The following is a 26,175-nucleotide window of genomic DNA, read 5'->3' on the forward strand; positions in this document are numbered from 1 at the left end:
ATAGTAAAATTTCCTTCTGAGGTCACATTTACAAAAAATGGTTAGCATTGCTTGGTGTCAGAGTGCTGTTCTTTCAATGCACTTCCTAGCCACAGAGTGACACCAAACCTAGGACCATAGGCCCCTTGATTTAAAAAAAAAAAAAAAAAAAATCAGGAAAAAGAACTTCAGTTCTTTTGGCACCAAATTTGGTCTGAGGCTGAGAGCCCCAATACTGAGTGATTGTTATGCAATTGGAAAATCCTGTAGCTTAGATTCTCAACGATTCCTGGTAATCAAAATCTCAATACAATTCAGTGTTATTGGGCCTTTTCATTCAAAGTGAAAGGAATGATTCCTCATTTCTCTTATGTTGGCAATTCCATTCTTAATTAAAAAGGCATTGGCATTTTCATTATGAAAATGGTTATCCTGAATTTATAGCTGAGTCAAGTAATTTAGTGTTTCAAAACTGATTTGCATTAGATGGTATAGTTAGTTTTATATAAAAGCAACTTAAAATTGATTTTGGAGTACCTTGATTTTTTAAAGATAATTTGAGGCATCTCTTCATCCTGTCTTGGATTTGGTATAATAATGCATTAAGTTCTGGAGAACTAATGAATAAATACAGCACACTTCACTCGTCTAAGAAGACAGGCGTCATTGCTATTCTCTGTTTAATGGACTTGAGGAGGCCTTGAAGGGACATAGACCATGGCTCTGTATTGCACACTTGTTTTCTATATCTTGAAGTGTGGAATAATAACAAGTGATAATAAGAGCAAGACATTTTCTTAAGTGCTTACTGTTAGGCTTCATGTTATGTATTTGGCCTTCCTTATCCCATTTAATATTCACAATAGCCCTATGAAGATGGGTAGTATGATGCCCATTTTACAGATTAGTAAGCTTTCTTCAAATGAATGTTCAGTTAGCCTTCTGATAACCTCAATTTTTTTGTCATTTTCCTGTCACCTCTAGTTCATTCTGCACCCTAGTAATATTCTCCTCCAGAAACACCTTCTTGGACTCTGAAATGCGTAGGGATAAAGCCCAAACTTTAAAGAAATCAGGGCCAACCTATAGAACGTTAATCTTATACAAATTCCTTACAAGAACCCGTAGTACAGACTTACCCTCAGGTGAACATACTGTGTTTTTTTCCCACCGGCTTCCCCTGTCCTGGCATTGACAGATGCTCACTATTTGTCAGGTACCCTGTTAGTATTTTAGGAATACAGTTCTTGCCTTCAGAAAATTTGTAAAGTGATAAGACAAACCTGGACATAAAACCACTTAAACTTCCTGTATCTAATTCCAGATTAGCTTGGACCCCATGCTCTCAGCAAAACTTTTCCTTCAAGCAAGGCAAAAGTGATCCTACTTTTCTCTGAATGCCTGCATCTTGGATGGATTGTAACAAATACTAACTTTCAGGTTTTGATCTTTAAGGTGACTGGATCTTAAAACATTTAAAGGTCATTTATAGGCTAAAGACTATAAGTTTATAGATTATTTTCATAGTTTAAAGACTACCAGCAAAGTCTGAGCTCTCTGAACTCCTGTTTTTAAAGAAAAGATTGACTAATTTGTAAGAATTTCATAAAATTACGTAAATAAATTTAAGCCTTGGATTACCATATCTCTTCTAATATATTGCATTGTGGTCTGAGATCACATATATTAAAGTCTAAAAAATTAGATTGACATACAAACATGATGTATCATTTGTTTTCTAGATATTTTTTTTAACCCTGGTGGGAAGTCGTCATCTTTTTAAAATTAATATTACATTTTAAAATTAATATTACTCTGACATCTTCTTTTTCATTAGTTATCAGCACAGACAAAAGCCTTTTGAAAATAAGCAAAACCTTAAAAAGTCACCAATAAGTGACTCAGGCTCTGGTCCTTTGAATAGTGGGATTTATTTAAAATGCCATAAAAGACAAGTGGCACGTGTAGAAACAGTCCTGAATGAGGAATAGAAAATAGGAAATAGAAATTTGTTGCAGTCCTGACTCTGGGAGTGTTAATAAGTGAACCTGATTAAGTCAAAGCACCATGAGCCCCAATTTCTTCCCCTGCCAAATGGGACCAGCAGCACTGTGACTGTCAGAGTGGGTTTTTGACTCCCTGAAGAATTTTAGGAGTGCTTGTCTCTACATGGTGTTAGTTGAATTGCGTTTGTGTAGTTGTGTTCTCGAAAGCTCGGTCATTGTCCCCCATGTCAATCCAATAACGAGGGCACGATTTTGAGATAAAGGAAAAAGAAGGTTTATTACTTTGCTAGCCGAGAAGAAATGCAGGGGACTCCTGTCCAAAAGGCTGTGATTCTGCCCATCAGAATCACAGGCTTTTAAAGAGGTACTCAAAGGTTACATTCCATGTGTTCTCTGTCTGGAGTTGTAATTTACTTGTTAATTTGGGAGTCATTTCTGAGGTCTTCTGTTACTATCCCCAAAGTCTGGATTATATGATGCCCATGGTGAGTGTGTACTCAAGGACAGACAAATCTGCCTAGGATGGGGAAGAAAGGTAATCCTGTTTCCCCTGAGATTAGGGAGGGGGAGAGATTAGGGAGGAAGAGCAGGGAGAGAGGAAGAGAAAGACACATGTCCATTTAAAAAATAAGTTGTAGTGACAGAGCAGCAAGGGTTATCTCCAAAGCATAAAGTGGACCACTGTTACAGTTACTTATCCATTGCATTAGTTTTCTGGGACTGCCATAACAGAATATCATAGACAGGGCCATTAAACAACAGCTGTTTGCTGTGTGGTCTTGGGTGAGTCACGTAACCTCTTGGTGCCTCTTGGAGGCTGGAAGGCCAAGGTCAAGGTATCAGTACATTTGGTCTCTTCTGAGGCACCTCCTGCGCTTGCAGGTAGCTATTTCCTCTGTGTCCCCACCTGGTCTTTCCTCAGGGTGCCTATGCCCTCAGTGTCCCTTTCCATGGTCCAGTTTCCTCCTTTTATGAAGACACCAACCAGTCTGATTGGATCAGGCCCCACCTCATTAGCCTTATTTTAACTTAATCATCACTTCCAAGGCCCTGTCTTCAAATACAGTCACATCCAGAGGGACAGGCAGGACTGCAACATGAATTTTGGGGAGGCATAATTCCATAACACCTATTTAAAATAGCATTGATTTGCTTTAAATTATATATGAAGAGACTAGTATACAAAAGAAACTAAAAATAGCCCTCTAATAAGTTAATGTCTATTATTATAAAGGGGAGGAGCCAGGTACATGAAAAGATAATTCAAACTATATTGAAAGGTTTTAAAGGAAAAATAATACTTTCTCCTAACCCTCTCCAACACTGGGCAACTTCTTTAAAAAGATTTACAGAAATGTGTATTATTCAGAAGCCAGGTGTGATTTCTTTTTTCCCCATGTGTTAATGTATCATAGAAATACAGCTCTGTCTTTGTACACTGGTGTTATAGAGGGCTGCATACTATCCATCATGTATGCATCAGATTCTAACTCAACTAGTCACCTATTAGTGGGCATTTAGGTTGTTTCTGTGTTCACCCCTCTGTGCCACTACAAACAGTGCAGTTGAATTCCTTTTAAAAACCCAAGATGGAAAGAATAGTGATAAGCCACCTAATAAAATCAACCATCCTCTGATTTAGGTGAAAATGGTCTGTTTTCCAGCCTCCTCTTTTTTGGTCTTTACTAGAATTGTGAAAGGTATTTCAGTCTGATACCCCTAGTATCTGACCATATGCCTATTCCTTCCCTCCCCGTGCCTTATGAAGAAAGGGTCTTTCCTTGGTGGCATGAGGTCATCTCTAATCCGTAGTCCTGCTCAGGAAGAAGGGTCTGTCTGAATAATTAACAGATATAGCTTATTTTTAGTTAAATAAAATAGTTTTTCTTGTAAGAATTGCTGTCTCCATGTCCACGAGGGCACATGAATCCTTTCTGGCTGCTGCTTCCCTTTGGCCAGGGGCCAGCTCTCTAATGGAATGTGAGCAGTGGTACTGCTAATCAAGATTTACAATGGAGACCAGGATGCCTTCCCCGCTCATTGGATTTGCAGACCCTCCAAGCTAACCATGCTGCTGTGAAATTAAGTGTGGTTCATAGCTTCAGTCCCCTTCCAAGTCCTCCTTCTTCCCCAGGCCCAGCCTCTTAGCCACAGGTATCATCTGGTATTATTCTATAAGCTGTGCCACAGTGCAGATGTTCTTTTTCTGAAGAATTAGTTTCATTTCTGACTCATTTCAGGAAATGAGGCAGTCTATCAGCGGTGTTCTTCATTTCCAGGCCCGTGGAGAATTCATTTTCACCTGGGATTTCTAACCACATGTGGGCAGTACTTTATTTACCCAGATGTGAGAAATACCAGTAATGAATGGTCCTCTTCTAAGGCAGTGCTTATTTCCCTGCAGAATCCCAGGGAAGTGTGTGAAGGCCCAGAGGTAGCTTATGCCCTTATTAACATAAATATTTCTTGGGCTTTGGTTTTGTGATGCTTGTGGACATGCTGTGTGTATGGGCTTTGGTGCAGGAAAAATATAATTTAGCAACAGATTTAAAAGGTAGTCTGCAGAGTTTCTAATTACTGTTTGTTTAGTTCGCCATTGCCTAATAAGTGGATTTAAGTAACCTCCAGGGTAAAGAATGTAATGTTCATATTACAGTCAACCATGCAAATCAAATTCTAACTAAGTAGTGCACAGAACACATCATGGAGTCATTTTATGGAAGTATTCCACTGACTTTTAAATTTAGAGTTGAGAGCATTTTGGATGGACATTTGTGACCTGTCATTGCATCAACATGAATGGTGCACACATCCAAAATCAACCTACTGTGTTGTTAATCCCATTTAAAATTCAACAGTGGCCACTGGCATTCAGTTCTCTTTTTAACTTGACACAGGAATAATGAGGGAGAAACTTACAAGCTTTTCTTTTTCCATCCTTCATTGTCTGTAATAGGAAACTGAAGTTTTAACAGTATCTGGAATAGTGATTGTCAACATTGGGTGCAGCTTTGAATCAGCCTGGGAACTTTTAATAGTATAGATGCTTTAGCCCTACCCCCGGAAATTCTTCTGGTTTTATTGTGTGGAGTGCAGTTTACGCTGGGCTCTTTCAAATTCCCCAGAGGATGTTATTGTGCACCAAGGATAGAGAACCATAGACCTAAGATATCAGGGACTTGAGAGATCATCTCATCCAATGATTCTCAGCCCTGGCTGCAGATTAGAATCATCTGCAGATCCTGTTTGTTTGGTTTTTTAGCACTGGGTATTGAACCCAGGGGCACTCTACCTCTGAGTTATATATCCAACTCTTTTGAGACAGGGTCTTGCCAAGTTGTCCAAGGCTGGCCTTGATTTTGCAATCCTTCTGCCTCTATCTGGAGAGGCTTTAAAAGGAACACTTACTGCTCAGTGGTGCAGTGCTTGCCTCCCAAATGTGAGGCACTGGGTTTGATCTTCAGCACCATATAAAAATAAATAAAGATATCGTGTTCATCTACAACTAAAAAAATATATTAAAAAAAAAAACAACACCGATATCCACCAATTAAAACCACATTTCTGGAAAAGATAGTACTTTTACAAAGCTCCCAAAGTTGTGATGCCACTGACTGATCTAACCATTCCATGTCATACATAAGGAAAAAGGAGACCTAGAAAGGTCGGGTGGCATGGTCCAGGTAAGACCCTACTTGTTGTAGAGGCAGTCCTGGGACTCCGGTCTGATGCCTCCTACTGATCTTTCTGCTGCCTAACACCATCCCTTATGTTTGTCTATTGTATTTATTGATGCCTCCTCATCCTTCAGGTGATGATCCTGCCTCCAAGAGGCCCTTTCTGACTCCTCATAAGCTCCTCCCATCCAGCCAGGGTAAGAATCATTTGTTTTGTGTTTGAACAGCACCTTTACTTACCTTTTTGGGAGGATAGGCCCAGTTTTTCTTATCTGTCTGCAACTAGTTGGTGTGTATTAGGGTCCCAAAAAATCTTTGTTAAAACTCTAACTTTTAGTTCATTGGTTAGTCCACACGACTTGCTAAAAATAATTAATTGGTGTATGCTAGCATCTGAAAGAAAAATTTATTTCCTACTTGTCTGTGGCCTGCTGTATGTCAGGATCCATAAACATGCACTTCCCATCCTGCCTTTAGAGAGAGAGTTTTGGTAAAAAAAAAAAAAAAAAAAAAAAAAAAAAAAAAAATTGTTTGGTAAAGAGATTTTGATGACAAAATAATGAAAATAAGATTCCAGTGACTTCACATGTTGCTCAAGGTGCTTACAGCATCTAGGGATCTTTGAAAAACATAAATATGTTCACATAATGAAAGGGAGAACATGGCACTACCTGAAGACAAACAGTGTCTGATGAAAATAATGCTAGTTCATTAAAATATGTTTTAAGGGCTAAATTATCTTCCTAATTATACTAAATACATTGTGAGCAGCCATATTCTGTAGTAGGGCTTTGGCTTCTTTGAATTAATACATTCAAGTCTTTTCAAATGATAAAATAATCAGTCTGTTTACTTCTGTCATTCCATTTCACTTAGAATCATTCTTGATCAATGTCTTTTTACTGGAAAAACATTTCCATATTTGTAGCATTTATGTTACTCTTCTAACTGTAACACATTCATCTTGGGAAGCAAGATTGCAGATTATGTTTCTTTGGCATACAGGTGGTCAGGAGGCTCCATATAGGTGTGATAGAAAGTAATGGTTTTTTTGGATGGAAAACTCATAGTTTAAATTTTTTTGGAATCAAGACTGCAGACTGGGCTGTTGTGTAGTAACTCCCAAGATGTTAAGATGTTGTAGACATGAGAGAATAATGGCCAAAATGTATGAAACCACTTTTCAACCTTAGTAAGACCTCACAAGTTCATGCATTGTTAAGTGTTGTCATATCCCAGGTAAGTGGTAGTGTGGAAATGAAGCCACCATATGTTGGGAAAAATATTTCTAAAAATTTCAGGAAAAAGCAAAGTAATTTAGTTGGAAGTAAATGTAAAACCTTTTATATTAAACAATTCTTATTATTCTGTAAATATACAAAATTTTTGTTACGTTTTAAAAATAACACATGAAATTTTGAAGAACCACCTCCTTCCAGACTTTGTTTTTTCTCCTTTCTGGATGAAAACTTGAACAAACCGAAAAAGCTATTGATGAGTAACCCCTTCTATTATTCTAACTTCCAAGGCTCAGCAGGACATTCTAAAAGAGAAGGGAAAGAAGGGTGTATTAAGTATGCAGGGCTTGTGTTCAGTGCTTCTATTTATATTGTGCCATCAAATCTTTATAACTGCCCTTCAAGTTAGGACTTTTTGACATCAGTTTTTTCAAGTGACTAGATGTATATGCACCTGTTTACCAAGAAACAGAACCAGTATTCTTGTCTCTTTGGCCTCTATGGCATGAGAGTGGAGAAGTCTCCAAAAGAGATGTTATTGACTTTATCATGCTGGTGAAAGGACTGGCTTTTAGCTTCTCTTAGTGTTCATATCACTAAGTTGATAAGAGGTAACAAGTGTTGGTAGGGTGTGGAGGAAAAGGAAAGCTTGTACACCGGTGGTGGGAATATAAATTGTCCAGCCATTATGGAAAACAGTATGGAGGTTCCTAAAAAATATATATATGCTAAAAGTAAGACTATATGATCTAGAAACCCCATTTCTGGCTGTATATCCAAAGGAAATGAAATCAAGATATTGAAGAGGTATCTTTGCCCCTATGTTCATTGCAGAATTATTCACAATAGAAAAAATATGGAAACAATATGTGTCCATTAATGATGAATGAAGAAAGAAATTGTGGCACTTAGTTTTTTATTCACCCATAAAAAGAAGGAAATCCTGCCAATTTTAACAGCATGGACAAATCTAGAAGATATTATGTTAAATAAGCCAGACAATGACCGATACTGCATGATCTCACTTATGCATGGAATCTAAAAAAGTCAAACTCAGAGAAGTAAAAAGTAGAATAATGGTTTCCAGGGATTAGGAGGAAGGAAAACAAAGAGATATGGTCAAAGGATGTAACATTTAAGTTACAGGTGAGTAAGTTCTGGGGATCTAAGATATAGGATGAGTGGTGACGGATGTGTTAATCATTACACTGTGTATAATGAAGTCACATAACATACCTTGAATATATTCAGTCTTTATTTAACAATCAAATATTTTAAAAGGGAAGGAAGAATGGCCATTTTTGGTTAAAAAGTCAGCTTGTCATAGAATTTTGTGATCTGACACTAATACTATGCATTTGGTTTGGGAAAGGCAGCAAAGCAAAATGGTCAGTAATTTGCTCTTTTCCATGAGATTCCTGGGTTTGAGGATCTTGGTGCTTTCATTCACTTGCTGTATGGTCTTGGGTGAGTCATGTAACCTCTTGGTGCCTCAGTTTCCTCATGAGTGAAACATGAACAATAATGACTCAATTGCTATTCATTTTCTTCTCTCAGGCTCTGGGTTAAAAAAAATGTAGAAGCCTCTAGAGTGGTTCTGTCCTGCCCTCACAAACTTGGTTCTCTTTGCTGCAAGTGCTAATCACTTCCCATTTGCAAAGCCTGCCCATTCGAGCCTTTCGTGTTGCAGGAGGATGCCCAGGGACCAGGCACCTTTGAAGCCGAGCCATGGTGCTAATGAACAGAGCCGCTGCTCAGATCATTAAGTAGTCTAAGTGCACTTATGTGTGAGGGATGATATGGCAGAGCACTTTCGTTTGTCATGAGTCACACAGGCTCCTGGCACTTTCCCATGGAGCTCATGCTTATCTCAGTAGCTCTGGGCATGGTTCCTTCCTGGGTTTCTTTCCCTGGCTCCATGATGCAACTTCATCTTGAGTTTTTGCTCAAAACTCACTTGCTTTCTAGTTTATTTTCTTCTTCTGGCTTCTAAATTTTGGAGTGCCCAGGACTTAGGTCACTGGCCTCTTCCCCATCTCAACTTGTTCCTTAGGGGATCCTGGTCATCCTGAGCCTTGCATACCATCTGTCTGGTGACAACTTCCACCTACCTGTTTCTACTTCATACCTCCACCTTGCTTTGCACCTGCCTGCTCACCTCTTCACTTGGTTATTTGATTCACTTCCCAAACTTTACATGTTTTAAAACAAATTCTTGGCTTGTTTTCTGAACCTCAACTTGTTCTATTGTTTATCCCAACATTGTGTCCACTTACTTGTTCATATCCCAAACCTGGAGCCACAATGATCCGTGCCTCTCACCTCTCATATTCTCTTCATTAGCTTCTATCCCAAATCCAGGTTTTCCTAATCCTTGCTCCTACACCTAAATTTAAGCCCCTGAAACTGCTGTAACTTTTGTGGTCACATCATTTTTTTATTGATTAAAAAAAATGACAGCAGAATGCATTACAATTCTTATTACACAAATGTACCACAATTTTTCATATCTCTTTATATAAAGTATGTTGACACCCAATGTGTGTCTTCATACATGTACTTTGGATAATGATGTCCATCACATTCCACCATCCTTGCTAATCCCCTGCCTCTTCTGTTTCCCTCCCTCCCCTCTTCCCTATCTAGAATTCATCTATTTCTCCCATGCTCCCCCTCCCTACCCCACTATGAGTCAGCCTCCTTATATCAGAGAAAACATTGTTTTTTTGGGATTGGCTAACTTCACTTAGCATTATCTTCTCCAGCTTCATCCATTTACCTGCAGATGCCATGATTTTATTCTCTTTTAATGCTGAGTAAAATTCCATTGTGTATAAATGCCAATGTTTTTTATCCATTCATCCACTGAAGGACATCTAGGTTGGCTCCACAGTTTAGCTATTGTGAATTGTGCTGCTATAAACATTGATGTGGCTATGTCCCTGTAGTATGCTGTTTTTAAGTCCTTTGGGTACAGTCCGAGGAGAGGAATAGCTGGGTCAAATGGTGGTTCCATTTCCAGATTTCCAAGGAATCTCCATACTGCTTTCCATATTGGTGGCACCAATTTCTGGTCTGTGGTCACATCTTAAACCATCTTTCTGCCTCCATTCATGCACCTCATGGTCTCTAGTTTGCACAACAGCCACAGTGATACTTCTCTTTTATACCTTTTTACTGTCTTGGTGGTTTCTATGCAAACAACATAAAGAATCCAAACTCTAGGCAGACAGAAAGTTGTCTGGCATGGCACAGGCGGCACAGAATGCAGAGGCTTTGCTCTGAACAAGCTCTGAACACAGCACAAGGTAACCCCAGCACCTCCCCACCGCACCAAACACCCTACGCGGGAAACAGACGGAATCCATTTTGGAAAACCTTACTCGCCATCTATCAGTGGGCGTGGCTACCACTGCGGTTCTGCAGCTGATCAGAGAGATTTTGGAACTATACAAGAGCAATATAAATTTATTTAGGGGAAAAATATGAACATAACAGTCACATAGAGCTGGAAAGAAACGTGAGCAATATGAAAAGACAAGGAAAGAAAGGACCACAAACGATGCAGGACAACTCAACATTAGAAGAGGTAACATCTGCAGCAGAAGGAATGTCAGATAAAGATTTCAGGATATACATGTTTCAGATGATCTGGAGTCTCAAGGAAGACTTTAGACAGCAAATGCAGGCAATGAAAGATCTTCGACAACGAATTACATAAATAAATCCAAGAAGCAAAAGATTAACTCTACAGGGAGATAGAGGTTATATATATATAAAAAAAACCAAACAGAAATCCTGGAAGTGAAGGAAATAACAAAACCAAATTAAAAACTCAAATGAGAATATCACCAGCAGAGTAGAACACTTAGAAGATAGAACATCAGACAACGAAGACAAAGAAGATAGAACATCAGACAATGAAGACAAAGTATATCATCTCGAAAAGAGTGTAGACAGCACAGTGAGACTGATAAGAAACCACGAGCAGAACATCCAAGAAATATGGGATAGCATCAAGAGTCCAAATCTAAGAGTTATTGGGATACAGGAAGGTATAGAGGTCCAAACCAAAGGAATGAGCAATCTGTTCAATGAAATAATATTAGAAAACTTCCCAGACAGGAAGAATGAAATAGAAATCCAAATCCTAGAAGCCTACAGGATGCCGAATGTGCAAAATCACAAGAGATCCACACCAAGACACATTATAATGAAGATGCCTAACATACAGAACAAGGAGAGAATTTTAAAAGCCACAAGAGAAAGGAAGCAGTTTACATTTAGGGGTAAACCCATTAGGTTAACGGCTGATCTTTCAACACAGACTCTGAAAGCTAGAAGATCCTGGAACAACATATTTCAAATGCTGAAAGATAATGGGTTCCAACCAAGAATCTTGAATTCAGCAAAATTAAGCTTCAGGTTTGAAGATGAACTAAAAACCTTCCACAATAAACAAAAGTTAAAAGAATTTGCACCTAGAAAACTGTTGCTTCAAAACATCCTTGGCAAAACATTACATGAAGAGGAAATGAAAAATAACAATGAAAACCAACAGTGGGAGGTAGTACAGTAAAGGAAAAACTGATCAAAGAGGAAAAACAAATCAAGTTAAATAAAAAAAATATGGCTGGAAATACAAGCCATATCTCAATAGTAACCCTAAATGTTAATGGCTTAAATTCACCAATCAAAAGACATAGTCTAGTAGACTGGATTAAAAAAAAAATCCAACAATATGCTGCCTATAGGAGACTCATCTGATAGGAAAAGACATACACAGACTGAAGGTGAAAGTTTAGGAAAAATCGTACCATTCACATGGACCTCAGAAGCAAGCAGGGGTGTCCATACTCATATCAAATAAAATACACTTCAAGCCAAAGTTAATCAAAAGGGATAAAGAAGGACACTACATACTGCTCAAGGGAACCATACACCAACAAGACATAACACTAATTAATATATATGCCCCAAGCAGTGGTGCAGCTATGTACATCAAACAAACCCTTCTCAAGTTCAAGAGTCAAATAGACCACAACACAATAATCATGGGTGATTTTCACACACCTCTCACCACTGGACAGATCTTCCAAACAAAAGTTGAATAAAGAACTAGAACTCAATAACACAATTAATAACTTAGACTTCTTTGATATATATAGAATATATCAACCAACATCAAGCAGATACAATTTTTTCTCAGCAGCATGTGGATTCTTCTCAAAAATAGATCATATATTATGTTACAGGGCAACTCTTAGCAAATACAAAGGAGTAGAGATGCTACCATGCATTTTAGCTGATCATAATGGAATGAAATTGGAAATCAATGATAAAATAAGGAAGAAAAATTCCTGCATCACATGGAGAATGAACAATATGCTATTGAATAAAGAATGGGTTACAGAAGACATCAAGGAAGAAATTTAAAAATTCTTAGAGGTAAATGAAAACTTAGACACAACATATCGAAATCTCTGGGACACTATGAAAGCAGTACTAAGAGGAAAATTCATTGCATGGAGTTCATTCCTTAAAAGAAGAAAAAGCCAACAAATAAGTGACCTCACACTACATCTCAAAGCCTTAGAAAAAGAAGAACAAATGAGCAGAAAATGCAGTAGAAGGCAAGAAATAATTAAAATCAGAACTGAAATCAATGAAATCGAAACAAGAGAAACAACTGAAAAAATCAAAATAAATATCAATCAATTGAAAAAATCAAAATAAAAAATCAGTAAAAGTTGGTTCTTTGGAAAAAAAAAAATAAGATTGACAGACCCTTAGCCATTGCTAACAAAGAGAAGAAGAGAGAGAACCCAAATTACTAGCATATGGGACGAAAAAGGCAATATCATAACAGACACTACAGAAATACAGAAGATAATTAGAAATTATTTTCACTATCTTCTATTTTACACTCTAATAAAATAGAAGATAGTGAAGGCATTGATAAATTCTGTAATTCATGTGATCTTCCCAGATTGAGTCAGGAAGATATACACAACTTAAACAGACCAATATCAAGCGAGGAAATAGAAGAAGCCATCAAAAGATTACCAACCAAGAAAAGCCCAGGACCAGACAGATATATAGTAGAGTTTTAAAAGACCTTTAAAGAAGAACTAATTCCAATACTCTACAATCTATTTTAGGAAATAGAAAAAGAGGGAGTACTTCCAAATTCATTCTACAAGGCCAATATCTCCCTGATTCCAAAACCAGACAAAGACATCTCAAAGAAAGAAAACTTCAGACCAATATCTCTAATGAATATAGATGCAAAAATCCTCAATAAAATTCTGGCAAATCGGATACAAAAACATATCAAAAAGATTGTGCACCATGATCAAGTGGGATTCATCCCCGGGATGCAAGATTGGTTCAACATATGGAAATCAATAAATGTAATTCATCACATCAATAGACTTAAAGATAAGAACCATCTGATCATCTTGACACACGCAGAAAAAGCATTTGACAAAATACAGCATCCTTTTATGTTCAAAACGCTAGAAAAAAAAAGGGATCACAGGAACTTACCTCAACATTGTAAAAGCTATCTATGCTAAGCCTCAGGCCAGCGTCATTCTAATGCCTTCAGCATTCCCTCTAAAATCTGGAACAAGACAGGGATGCCCTCTCTCACCACTACTATTCAATATAGTTCTTGAAACACTGGCCAGAGCAGTTAGACAAAAGAAATTAAAGGAATAACTATAGGAAAAGAAGAATTTAAACTAGCATTATTTGCTGATGATATGATTCTATACCTAGAAGACCCAAAAAACTCTACCAAGAAACTTCTAGAACTAGTAAATGAATTCAGCAAAGTGGCAGGATATAAAATCAACACCCATAAATCAAAGGCATTTCTGTATATCAGTGACAAATCCTCTGAAAAGGAAATGAAGAAAACTACCCCATTCACAATATCCTAAAAACAAAAACAAAAACAAAAACAAAACCTTGGGAATCAACCTAACAAAAGAGGTGAAAGATCTTTACAATAAAAACTATAGAACCCTAAAGAGATAAATAGAAGAAGACCTTAGAAGATGGAAAGATCTACCTTGCTCATGGATAGGCAGACTTAATATTATTAAAATGACCATACTACCAAAAGCACTATTCAGGTTCAATGCAATTCCAATCAAAATCCCAATGGCATTCTTCATAGAAATAGAAAAAACAATCATGAAATTCATCTGGAAAAATAAGAGACCCAGAATAGCTAAAGCAATTCTAAGCAGGAAGAGTGAAATAGGTGGTATTGCTATACCAGACCTTAAACTATACTACAGAGTAATAATAATAAAAACAGCATGGTACTGGCACCAAAACAGGCTAGTAGACCAGTGGTACAGGATGGAGGACACAGAAACTAACCCACAAAATTACAACTACCTTATATTAAAGGTGCCAAAACCATGCACTGGAGAAAGGAGAGCATCTTCAACAAATGGTGTTGGGAAAACTGGAAATCCATATGCAACAAAATGAAATTGAATCCCTCTCTCTCACCATGCACAAAAGTTAACTCAAAATGGATCAAGGATCTAGGGATTAAACCAGAGACTCTGCATCTAATAGAAGAAAAAGTAGGACCTAATCTCCATCATGTGGGGCTAGGCCCCAGCTTCCTTAATAAGACGCCTATAACACAAGAATTAAAACCAAGAATCAACATATGGGATGAATTAAAACTAAAAAGTTTTTTCTCAGCAAAAGAAATAATATGTGAGGTGAATAGGGGGCCTATATCCTGGGAACAAATTTTTACCCCTCACACATCAGATAGAGCTCTAATCTCTAGGGTATATAAAGAGCTGAACAAGATAAGCACCAAAAAACCCCAAATAATCCAATCAATAAATGGGCCAAGGACCTGAACAGACACTTCTCAGAAGAGGATATACAATCAATCAACAAATATACGAAAAAATGCTCATCATCTCTAGCTAATCAGAGAAATGCAAATTAAAACTACTCTAAAATACCATCTCACTCCAGAAGGATTGGCAGCCATTATGAAGTCAAACAACAACAAGTGCTGGAGAGGATGCTAGGAAAAAGATACACTCATACATTGCTGGTGGGACTGCAAATTCGTGCAGCCAATTTGGAAAGCAGTATGGAGATTCCTTGGAAAACTGGGAATGGAGCCACCATTTGACCCAGCTATCCCTCTCCTCGGACTATACCCAAAGGACCTAAAAACAGCATATTACAGGGACACAGCCACATCAATGTTTATAGCAGCACAATTCACAATAGCTAAACTGTGGAGCCAACCTAGATGTCCTTCAGTGGATGAATGGATAATAAAAGTGGCATTTATACACAATGGAATATTACTCAGCAATAAAAAGAATAAGATCATGGCATTTGCAGGGAAATGGATGGCATTAGAGAAGATTATGCTAAGTGAAGTTAGCCAGTCCCAAAGAAACAAATGTCGAATGTCTTCTCTGATATAAGGGGGGTGACTCAAAATGGGGTTGGGAGGGAGAGCAAGGGAGGAAGATTACCTCTAGATAGGGAATAGGGGTAGGAGGGAAAGGGAGGGAGAAAGGGAATAGCATGGATGGTGAAAGGAGACCCTCATCATTATACAAAATATATGTATGAAGATGTGAATTTGGTGTCAATATACCTTATATATAATCAGAGATATGATACATTATTGTATAATGGTGTATTAAGAATTGTAATGCAAGTAAAATAAATAAATAAAAATCATTAAAAAAATCCAAACCCTAAACTCTTTGCTATGAAGGCCCATGCCCCCTCTTTATCCTTATTTCTTCCTGGTCTGCCTGTTTCTCACTCTGTTCCAGGCGTGCTGGCCTCCTGCTGCCCCTGGACTTCTCACCACCACCCCACTGCAGAGGCCAATGTTTTCATCTGGGTTCCGCCTTCTCATACCTCCACCTTCTTCCTCACCTAGGATACTTGCTCCTGCACTTTATCCAGTTTTCTCACTTGCATGTCACCTACGCAGAGCTGGCATCCCTGGGTCACCTATTTAAAATATCACTGTTACTTGTTGCCTTCCTAACCACCCTTGCTCATCTTCCAAGCAGTTATTTCCACCTGAAGTCAGTGTGTTCATTGTTTCTGCCCCCAGGAGATTGGAAGCTCCACGAGGATGGTGTTCTGGGTGACTGAAGGAACGAGGGAATTGATGCTCTGGTGCCCTCATGTTAAAAACCGAAAACCCTTTCTAGACCCTTGTGTCCCTATCCATCTCTTATCCATTCTCTATTCCTTTCTAAGCAAAATTTCTAAAATATTATCCGTATCTACGGCAGCCTCTTTATTACTCACTTACTCTTCTGCGTGTTATAGTTTGCTATCTTTTTTTCCATCACTCTTCTTTGTCAGGGTCATTCAAGATCATCATGTCACTGCTTCCAGTGGATACATTCCCATCTTACTGGAGCTCTGAAAAGCTTTAAGAACAGTTTTCCATTCTCTTCTCGAAATTACCTCCTGACTTGGCTTTCCCTTCCCTGCTAGTCATGCCTTGATCCTTTTCTGGCATTTTCTTCTTGACAAGACTTGAGAATGTTGAGTTCTTCATGGTGTGGTTTAGACCCTCTTCTCTTGCTGTATGCTCATGGATGCCCCCAGGTGTCAATACCACTAATTAACTGAGGACTCCCCAAGGGAATATTCAAGACCCTATATCCTTCTGCCCCATCGGCATCTACCTTGAATATGCACGTCTAAGGTTTAAGCTGATTTTCTTCCTTGTCCTGTCTATCCCATCCTGCCTCTTCTCCCCAGGTCTTCATGATCTCAGAAAATGGTACTACTATCCTCCCAGTTTCCAAAGTTAGATACAGGTTATCTACATGGACTGTGCTCTTCCTTGACTTCTCATTCGTGGCCCTCCCTCCTTCCAGGACCTTCAGTTCTATTTTCTAAATGATTCTGAATTTGTCTTTTTTCTCTCCACTTTAGCCAGGATTGTTGCCTGAAGCTCAACAGTTGTCTGCTAACTGGTCTGTGGTTTCCCCTGTTCCCACAGCAGATGCTGTGAGGCCACGCCATTGCATACCTGTCAGTGCATGGTGTCATCAGGCTCTGGCTCCCTCTTCTAGGTCATTTTGTCCCCCAGTTTCTCATCTCTTTATTCTGCAGTCACAGTGGTCTTTGATGATATCCTTGAGCACACCAAGATTTTTTCTGCTTCAGAACTGTTGGCTTGCTCCCCTCTTCCTGGAATGCTCTTCCTTGAGCCCCGCATGGCCAACTCCTCATCCTTTCAAGTCTCCAGTATCACTCCTTAGGGAGCCTCTTCTGACCACTCTGTCTAAAAAATAAAATGCTTCCCTCTGATTCTGTATTGTAGCAACCTACTTATTTCCTTGTCACTAAGCAGAGTTAGTTATTTAAAAAGTGTTTACACTTAGCTTTTATTATGGAATATAAGCTCTCAGAAAAGGGATGTTTTCTGCTTTGTTCCTTGTTACATCTCTGCATCTAGCACGGTGCCTGGCATATAGCAGGTGCCAGAAGAGTCAATCTTACATTTCTGTGTAAGGGTTTATGGGGTGTTTGACATGAGTGCTCCCTCTTCTTTCTTTTTTAATGGGGAAAAATGGAAAGTTTTTAGTTTTTTTGTCAATGTTTTATATAATTAGTGTGTTTACATAATCAATAGTTAAATAACACTGTAAGATTTGCTAGGAAAAGCAGCAGCCTCTCGAATCCCTTCTGTTCTCTATTCCTCAGCGCCCAGTGTTTTCACCTTCAGCCAATTCTTCTAACATTTTTCTCTATACTGTTATCTGTAAAACATTCCTAAATTGTAACTTGTCTATTTTTCAGTTTGGGCATTGTTCATTGATGCCAAAGGGATTATTTAGCTCTCTTTCATCTACACTTGCCCCTTGCCTCTTCTCATACAAACCTTCTCCACCCCCATTCTCCCAAATGTGGTTGTATTGTAATCGCATTGTAATTTTGATAAGATCAATATTTAGTGTTTACTTTACTGTAACTATGTAATGCTCTCCGCAGATGAGCCATGTAATAGAGTTTGATTACTTTTCTTCTCAAGACTATGCAATAGATATTGACTTTTGAATTTTTTCTTAATTTTTGATGTGGTTATGAATAATTCAACCTCAAATTCTTCCCCAGTTGTAAATCTCCTCTCAGTGTAACCAGCCACACAGGGAATTAATTAATTCATCTTTTGTGGGAAAGGGTCTTCTGGAGCCTTATGGTCCTCCCCACTTTGTCTAAGTTGTTCTCCAAGCTCAGGGCTGTGAGTGATACCCTCTTACCACCAACCCGAGGATTCCTTTAGCTTCTGTCTTGCCTTAGAAATCCAAGTTTAAGTCTTACTCTTTGTTGGCTTACTACTTCGTTTTGGTGGAGCACAGTTTTCACTGCCTCCTGGAGAAAGGATACGAATGAAAGAGGTAATTTTTTGAGACTTACAGGTCTGAAAATGCCTGTATTCTTTTCTGGCTTTTAAGCAAAGGCTTAACTAATTGCTTAGTTCTAGGGTAAAAGTCACCTGCTGTCGGAATTTTGAAGCCTTCTACTTATGAGAGTTGTTCTTGAACTTCCTTGGAAAGTTCCTTGAGTCACATTTTGACTTATGATCCTTTGTATGAAAATGTTTTCTCTTTAAACTCTGGAAATTTTTATAAGGATTAATATGTTGGAAACTTACTAGGTATTTTACTAGGGGAAGTTATCTCCCTCCATTTACCCTCCACAATCCCCGCACTCTCAGAAGAAAAGCCATCCTTCAGTTTTGGGAGAAACATATTCTTCAAATCTAGGGAAAAATGCTCTTCTGAGTTGGGAAACTCAAGTATTTGCCTTCTGTTTCTTTGGACATGAATACTTCTTTTATTTGGATATTGGCTATTCTGAATTTGTCCCCTAATTTTTTTTTTATGATTACTGTTTTCTATCTCTTTTTGCTCAGCTTTATTGAACATTTCCTTAATTTTTAAAAAATATTTTTTAGTTGTCAATGGACCTTTATTTTATTTATTTTTAGGTGGTGCTGAGAATTGAATCCAGAGTCTCACACATGCTAGGCAAGTGCTCTACCACTGAGTCACAACCCCAGCCTCAAATATTTCCTGAATTTTATCTTTCACGCTTTCTGTTTTATTTTTTTTTTGGGAGGTAGCATTATTTTAATTTCCAAGAGTATTTTCTGAATATTTCTCTTTTTTTGGTGACTCTGTTTGGTAACATTTTGTCCTGTTTTCATGAATGTGCTTTTTCTCAGTTCCCTGGAGATTCTAGTTCTTTAATTTCTTCTTCTGGTCATTTTCTCTTTTCCAAGTTGCTTTGCTGTTTTTCTGGTACATGATGTCCTTAATATCTAGGAAGCCTTGCCATTCTTTTCTGTAATTCTCGGGTGATTTAACTGAACGGTTTTATTTTTTTTTATTTTTTAATTTCCAGTATTGGGGATTGAACAGGGATGCTGTACCACTAAGCTACATCCCCATATCTTTTAATTTATTAAAAAATTTGGGACCAATTCTCACTTGGTTACTGAGGCTGGCCTCAAACTTGCAGTCCTCCTTCCTCGCCCTCCTAAGGAGTTGGGATTACAGGTGTGCCCCATCACATCCAGTTCTGTGTATTTGTTTTTAGGAAACCTGATGTTAGTATTTTTAGGCCTTTTTTTCCCTCTTTTAAACTTCGAACTAATCATATTGTGAGTAGAAAATATAACCAATCAGAAAGCTAAGTAGACATTTAGAAGAAAATATCAGCAGTCTTTTTTCCCCCACGAAATAAGTGATTTTACTTTTCAAAAGAAAAATTACTTTTTAAATTTTTTTATTTCTACTTAGTTGTACATGATAGCAGAATGGATTTCAATTCATCGTACAGAAATGGAGTGCAACATTTCAGTTCTCTGGTTGTACATGGCGTAGAGACGCACCATTCGTGCAATCACACATGTCCCTAGGGTGATGATGTCCATCTCATTCCACCATCTTTCCTATGACCATAACCCCTCTCTACCCTCTCCCCTTTGCTCAATTCAAAGTTCCTCCATTCTTCCCAGCCCTTCCCCATCATAGATCAGTATCCACTAATTAGCAGTCATTTTTTTTGTGTAATCTGTCTTTATGGAACCTCATTGTTGACTGGGCTTGGTATCTTTCAGTCCAAAGATGCCCTGTAGACTCTTTCTAGAGAATAGGTCCCCAGTCTTCTTCTGGGTGGGATCTGGGCTGGTGGGGGACTCACTGTCTTCATGCTGTCTACTACTTAGACTTGGAACCTGTTCTCTTGCCACCCTCCCCTTTCTACTTCCAGAGGAGCCTATGTTGCCAGTCCCTCAGCCTTGAGGGTTTGCAGTTAAATGAAATTGCCACAGTCTTCCCTAGTTTAGGATGGAGCTTTGTCTAGTCTGTTAAGCCACTTGCCACTAGCCTATTTACTCTCTGCCTTCGAAAATTTTGTTGCTGTGTCCTCTATTTCACCCTTATTGGTTTGTGTTCTGGTAGTAGCAGAGCTAAATGCATATGTTTGGTAATCCTTCTTCAAATAAAAGTCTTACTGACATGAGTTTTAAATTGCCGTTTGTGAGGCATTTGGTCACACATGTGAAGCACATTTCTGTGCAAGCAGTAAGTCTCCATTTCATGGACTTGAGTCCTCTTGAGTTGAAGAGCTGGGAGTGTGATACGGTGGAAAGTCCCTGGACTAAGAATTGGGAGACTTGAGTTCTATTCCTAGATTTGCTACCAGCTCCTTAAATTTGAACTTTCTCTCTTGTTCTTATTTTCTATTGATCAGTAATTGAAATAGGTAATTTCAAGGTCTCTTTTTACATATAGATTTGTTTGTCCATTTGTTTATTTATTGGTACCAGGAATTGAACCCAGGGATACCTAACCACTGAGTCACATCCCTAGCCCTTTTTATTTTGAGACAGGGTCTCGATAAGTTGCTTAGAGCCTCACTAAGTTACTGAGACTGGCTTTGAACCTTCCAGCCACCTGAGCTACTGGGATTATAGGCAATTTGGAGTCGGGGAAGGGGCGGGTAATGGGAATAGGAAACACAGTAGAATGAATCAGTCGTAACTTTCCTAGGTTCATATATGAATGCACGACTAGTGAAACTCCACATCATGTTCAACCACAAGAGTGGTGAGTTATACTCCATGTATGAATGATATGTCAGAATACACTCGACTGCCATATATATCTAAAATGAACAAATAAAAAGAAGACAGAGATTCATTTGTAATTGAACACCAGAATAGGAAATAGAGGTGCAGCAGCTGGTAGAAGACAGGTAAATTTTAAATTTTTCTGTGTATTTGTCAGTCAGTTTCAGTAATTCTGACATCTTTAAGCTGTTAACTAAAATTGCAACTCATATCTCCTGAACAAGAGTCTGTTATAAGGTTAAAAATTCCAAAGTTTTCCTCTGGGCTATTTTCAGCTAAGGACTGTTCCGCTCCAAAATATTCTTGGATTCATGTTCTTGACTGCTAGATAAAATTTTAGTTTTGAACAGAAGAATAGGAAAGATAATGTCCAAAGAAGTCTAATTTTTCCCACTTTGCCCTCTGGCAGTGATGGCTAACCTGGCAGCACCCACCAGGAAAAATGCACTTCCCATCAGAGCCATGTGCAAGGAGATAACAGACCCATCTGTATGTTTTTTCTCTTCTCCAAGTTGCTGTTTCTCTGTTGGTTGAAAGATAGTGGACATTGCATGTCACTGTGGTTTTGACTTGGGGTGTTGATCATCATCCCAGTGTGCTCAGCTTGTGACCTAGAGACCAGGGAGAGGTTCCCTAGGGCACTGGTTCACAAGATGAGGTGTACATCAAAGCCAGCCACACCCCAATTACTAGGACAGAATCTCCTTGGGGGCAAGGGAGGAGTCATTCTGCCTAGTTCCTCTGGTTGTTGTGATACACTGGATTCTTGCACCGACTCTCCAGAAAAGGGGCCAAAAGAAAATCAGACTCTTGAGCATTTGAATAGTGTAGGGGGAAAAAGACAGAATGGAGCCTGGCAGGCCAAGTCGGCCAACCCTTTGGTGTCAGTCACAGAAGTTCAGACTCTTTCTTTTCCTCAGTATTCATACCACACCCTCTGCCCTCCTTGGCAGTAGATCCTCTTGCTCAGGGAGGAAATGGACACTTTCAGGGTTACTGCCTCAACTTCTTTTCTCTCCCTCCTTGCAAAATATATATGTACAAAATGTGTCCATTATGTATGTGTAGTATATAATTCATATAATACGAACATTATATTTAATTTATATATAATGCATATATAAATGTATGCTTATACTCAATTTTGGTTTCTCCTTTATCTGATCTTTCAGATTAATATTAACACCTTCACCTGTATCTTTCCCCATCACTGATCCTTCCTACTTATTTTTCTTTCACTATTTTCCATCAATATTTGTGTGTGAGAGAGGATATGTAATATGAATACATGAATTTCACCTTATAAAATGAGGCACAACAGACAAGGAATTAAAAACATACCTTTCTAAACCTCATAGCCACCTAGATGCTTCTGTATGTCATTCATTTATTCAGGAAATATTTATTAGGGTCAAGTATGTGCAAAGACCTTGGCTAGGCACGGAGGTTCTACAGTAAATCAAATAAATGTAACCCTGATTCTCATGATGGACTCTCATTTTTAAAAAATATATTTTCAATTGATCATTTATGGAGTACAGCATGAAATTTCAATATTTGTATACAATGTGTAATGATCAGATCATGGTAATTGGCATATCCATCACCCCAGACATTTATCATTATTTTGTGCTGGGAACATTTAAATCCCTCTCTACTATCTATTTTAAAATATACAATTGATTATTGTCAACTTCAGTTATCATACTGAATGTTAGAAGTTATTCCTCCTCTCCATCAGCACCCCTCTCTACTCATTAGATGAACTTTCCTCTCTCCTTCTTTCTCTCCCCCACACTCTCCCAGGTCTGGAAACCACCATTCTGTTCTCTACTTCTTTGAGACAAACTTTGTAATTTCCACCTATGAGTGAGAACATGCAGTATAGCTTTCTGTGCCTGGCTTATGTCATTTAAGACGATGTCCTCCATTTTCATTCATGTCACTGCAAATGACAAAATTTATTTTTGTGGCTGAATATAATATTCCATTGTGATACATGCCATGTCTTCCTAGTAGGAAGCCATTGGAAGGTTTAAAGCAGAAAAGTACTGGTTCAGAATTTTATTTTCAAAGGTCATTTTGGCTGCGGAAAGGAATTGGAGTTGGAAGAGGATGAAAGTTGCTGGTGGGGAACTGGTTAGGAGATTACTGCAATCGTGCTGGGGGCTTGGCAGGGTGAAATGGAGAGAGGAGGACAGGATCAAAGAATCTTAGCACAATAAGACACTGAATGTTTGGCTGTGAGGGATAAGGAGAGAAGGTAGTCGGGAATGACAACCAGGTTTCTGACTTGACCAGCTGAATAGGTGGTGGTATAATTTACTGAATAAAAAAATAACAAAGAAAAAATAACTTTGGGTGACAAAGTGTTTGTGGAGACATAATCTTAAGTCCTTTGTGAACACCAAGTTGGAGATGCTTATGGTGTTTTCAAATGGAAGTGTCACACAAGCAGTGGAACGCATGAATCTGGAACTTTAAAAGAGAAATAGAAATGTATCTGAGATGGAGCCATGTACTTGAAGACGTTAGCCTGGATGTGTTAATAGATGCTGTGGATCATAGAGGAGCAGTGCTTGCGTGGAGCCCTGAATATTTTCAGAAGTAAAGGTCTAGTCAAAGAGGAGGCACCAACAGAGGAGACTAGAGACATGGGAGGACCTTTAAGAGAATGAAGCCAATAGACAAGAGTGTCTTTGAAAGATGTCTTGGTCAGCTGTGTCTATGACTGTTGAGATGTCATGGAGGCATCTCATGGGAATTTGGAAAATAGACATTAGGTTTAGCGGTGTGCAAGTCATTGTTGACCTTTGCCAGAGCTGGCAAGTGTGTGGTAGAGGCTGAATGTGCATTGGAGGGGCACGAGCACACCTAGACCCTCATCAGTAGTATTGAGGAGTTTGGACTGTGTTACAGTGCACTAGATGCCATAATGGAAAAGGCTGATTGAAATTGTTTTAATTTTTTATGGTAACCTCTTATCTTTAATGTTTTATCCTGATTGCAAAGCAGTATATACTCATTGTAAAAGTTTTAAGCATTAGGAGCCAGGTGCAGTGGTGCATGCCTGTAATCCCAGCAGCTTGGGAGGCTGAGGCAGGAGGATATCAAATTCAAAACCAGCCTCAGCAAAAGTGAGGTGCTAAGCAACCTGGTGAGACCCTGTCTCTTAAAACTTTATTTTTTTAAGCATTAAAAAATATGACTTGAGATTCTTTTCCATAGTTGCATTCCCTCATATGTAGACACAGTTAATAATTTGAAGTATATCTTTCAAGATTTTTCTACGCTCATGACCCCCCCCCCACACACACACATTTATAACACTTTATAAAATTTGAGCTTATTGCTATGGAGTTGGCTAAAGTTTGCATTTTTGTTCATACATTTCAGACATGTCACTGCATAAAGCAAATGTGTGATACTCTGTTTTGCTATAGTAGCATCTTGAGTTTAGACATTTTTTCTCTCATAAGTTTTGCTCTCTCCAGTGAACACCAGAACATACTTGTGCACACTTGCATCTTTTCACATGTATGCGGAATTTTTGTGTAACAAGTTTCTAAAGTGGAATTGTGGGATCAAAGTTATGCACATTTGACATTTTGATTGTGTTTCATTGCCCAAGGAGGTGTTTTTTTTTTTTGTTTTTTTTTTTTGTTTTTTTAGTAGATGGCAGAAATTTGAGGAGAAATGAATGTTGATAAAAGAATAAAGAATAGGTTGAAGTCATAGGATAAAGTACTGAGTAATCTATAGTGAGAAGGCTAGAGGGAATGGGAAACACAGAATAGAAAGAGGCTTTGGAGGATGTTGGAGATGGTGGGAATGTGGGGAGGCAGGGTCCTCAGCTACTGCTGTATCCTCAGAGCTTTCCCAGTATTAGCACAAAGCAGCCATGCAATAAATATTTGTTGGCTGAATTAATAAACGAATATGATTTGGTCAATTCAGTAAAGGGACTCACCATGTGATCATATCTATTTTTCTACTTTCTCTACAAAACGGTAGGAAGACTTCCTACTGAAACTGGTGAATGAAGAGTTGGAGATTTGGAAGACACTTCTTACCTAGTAAACCAGTAGCCCAGGTCAGACAGGACTCCTAGACATTTCTGACCTTCCTTTCCAATCAGCCTGTGATGTCTGTTGATTCTAACAGCTTCTTATCACTGCACTCCATCTATTTCTGTTCATCTCTACTATCACCATCTCTGTTAGTTCCCCCTGGGTTTTCTTAGCAGAGTGGCCTCTTAGAGGGTTTCCTGTTTCCTTATAGATGTCCATCAGGACTTGCCTTTGGGACCACCTCTTCAGCACCCTGCCAGGCTGGTTTAGGAATCTCTTCTTGGGTTCCCCAGCCCTCTGCAGGCATTGATTCTCCCTAGAGGGTCACTTGGATATTTTATTTGCTTAAAGCCTTCATATGGCCATTTTTATATCTTCTCGGTGGTCATTTTTATATCTCTAAGACCTAGTGTTGTCCTTAGATCATATTGCATGCTAAATAAATGATAGTTATTTGTGAAAGTATGTTACTTATATAGACTTGGTACATGAAAACATAGGACAAGAACAAAACCAGGCATTATATGAACTCACAAAGGACCAGAAACCAAAGACATTTGATCCTGAAATAAACAGCAGAATTATAACTCATTCCCTAGGGAGAGGTATTCTGAGTTCTGTCATATGTATCATTTCTGTAATTAACATGTAAAGTGCATATTTAAGAAATTTTAAATAGCTTGAATCTCTAAGGCGATTTAACTATATTTAGGTAATGTTATTTGTTTTTTTAAAAAAATCACATTGAAGAACTTTATTGTGGTATTTATGGAGTAGACATTCCCGAGCCTCTTTAGATGTGGCTGGACAGCTGGAGAATGATCACACAGTTCAAGTCCCTGTCGAGTTTCTAAAAGAAACTTTGAACCCATTAAATAAAGAGCTCCCAAATTGGGACACAGTGTTAATGTTTGGATCTGCCTGCCTCTCATTCTCCTAGTACTCTCTCTCTCCCTGCTTTGGTACTGGGTACCGAAGAGAGTACTAGGAGAAGTTAACCATCAGCTAAACAAGAATTTC

At 38.5% G+C, this 26,175-nt stretch overlaps 1 protein-coding gene across 2 annotated transcripts in view; it reads left to right on the plus strand.

The window, feature by feature from the left end:
* The window catches only part of Ano6 (anoctamin 6), a 196,445-nt gene that overhangs the window by 35,455 nt on the left and 134,815 nt on the right, over positions 1–26,175 (plus strand). The window contains exon 2 of one of the 2 annotated variants that reach the window (XM_015493241.2): positions 5,797–5,859. The exons of the other annotated variant lie outside the window; for it this stretch is intronic. Within the exon in view, the coding sequence (XP_015348727.1) occupies positions 5,797–5,859 (63 nt within the window). The remainder of the gene's footprint in view (positions 1–5,796; positions 5,860–26,175) is intronic. 2 annotated transcript variants of the gene reach the window in all.

The sequence above is a fragment of the Marmota marmota genome, unplaced genomic scaffold (genome assembly GCF_001458135.2).
Source record: "Marmota marmota marmota unplaced genomic scaffold, marMar, whole genome shotgun sequence".
Lineage (NCBI taxonomy): Eukaryota > Metazoa > Chordata > Mammalia > Rodentia > Sciuridae > Marmota > Marmota marmota.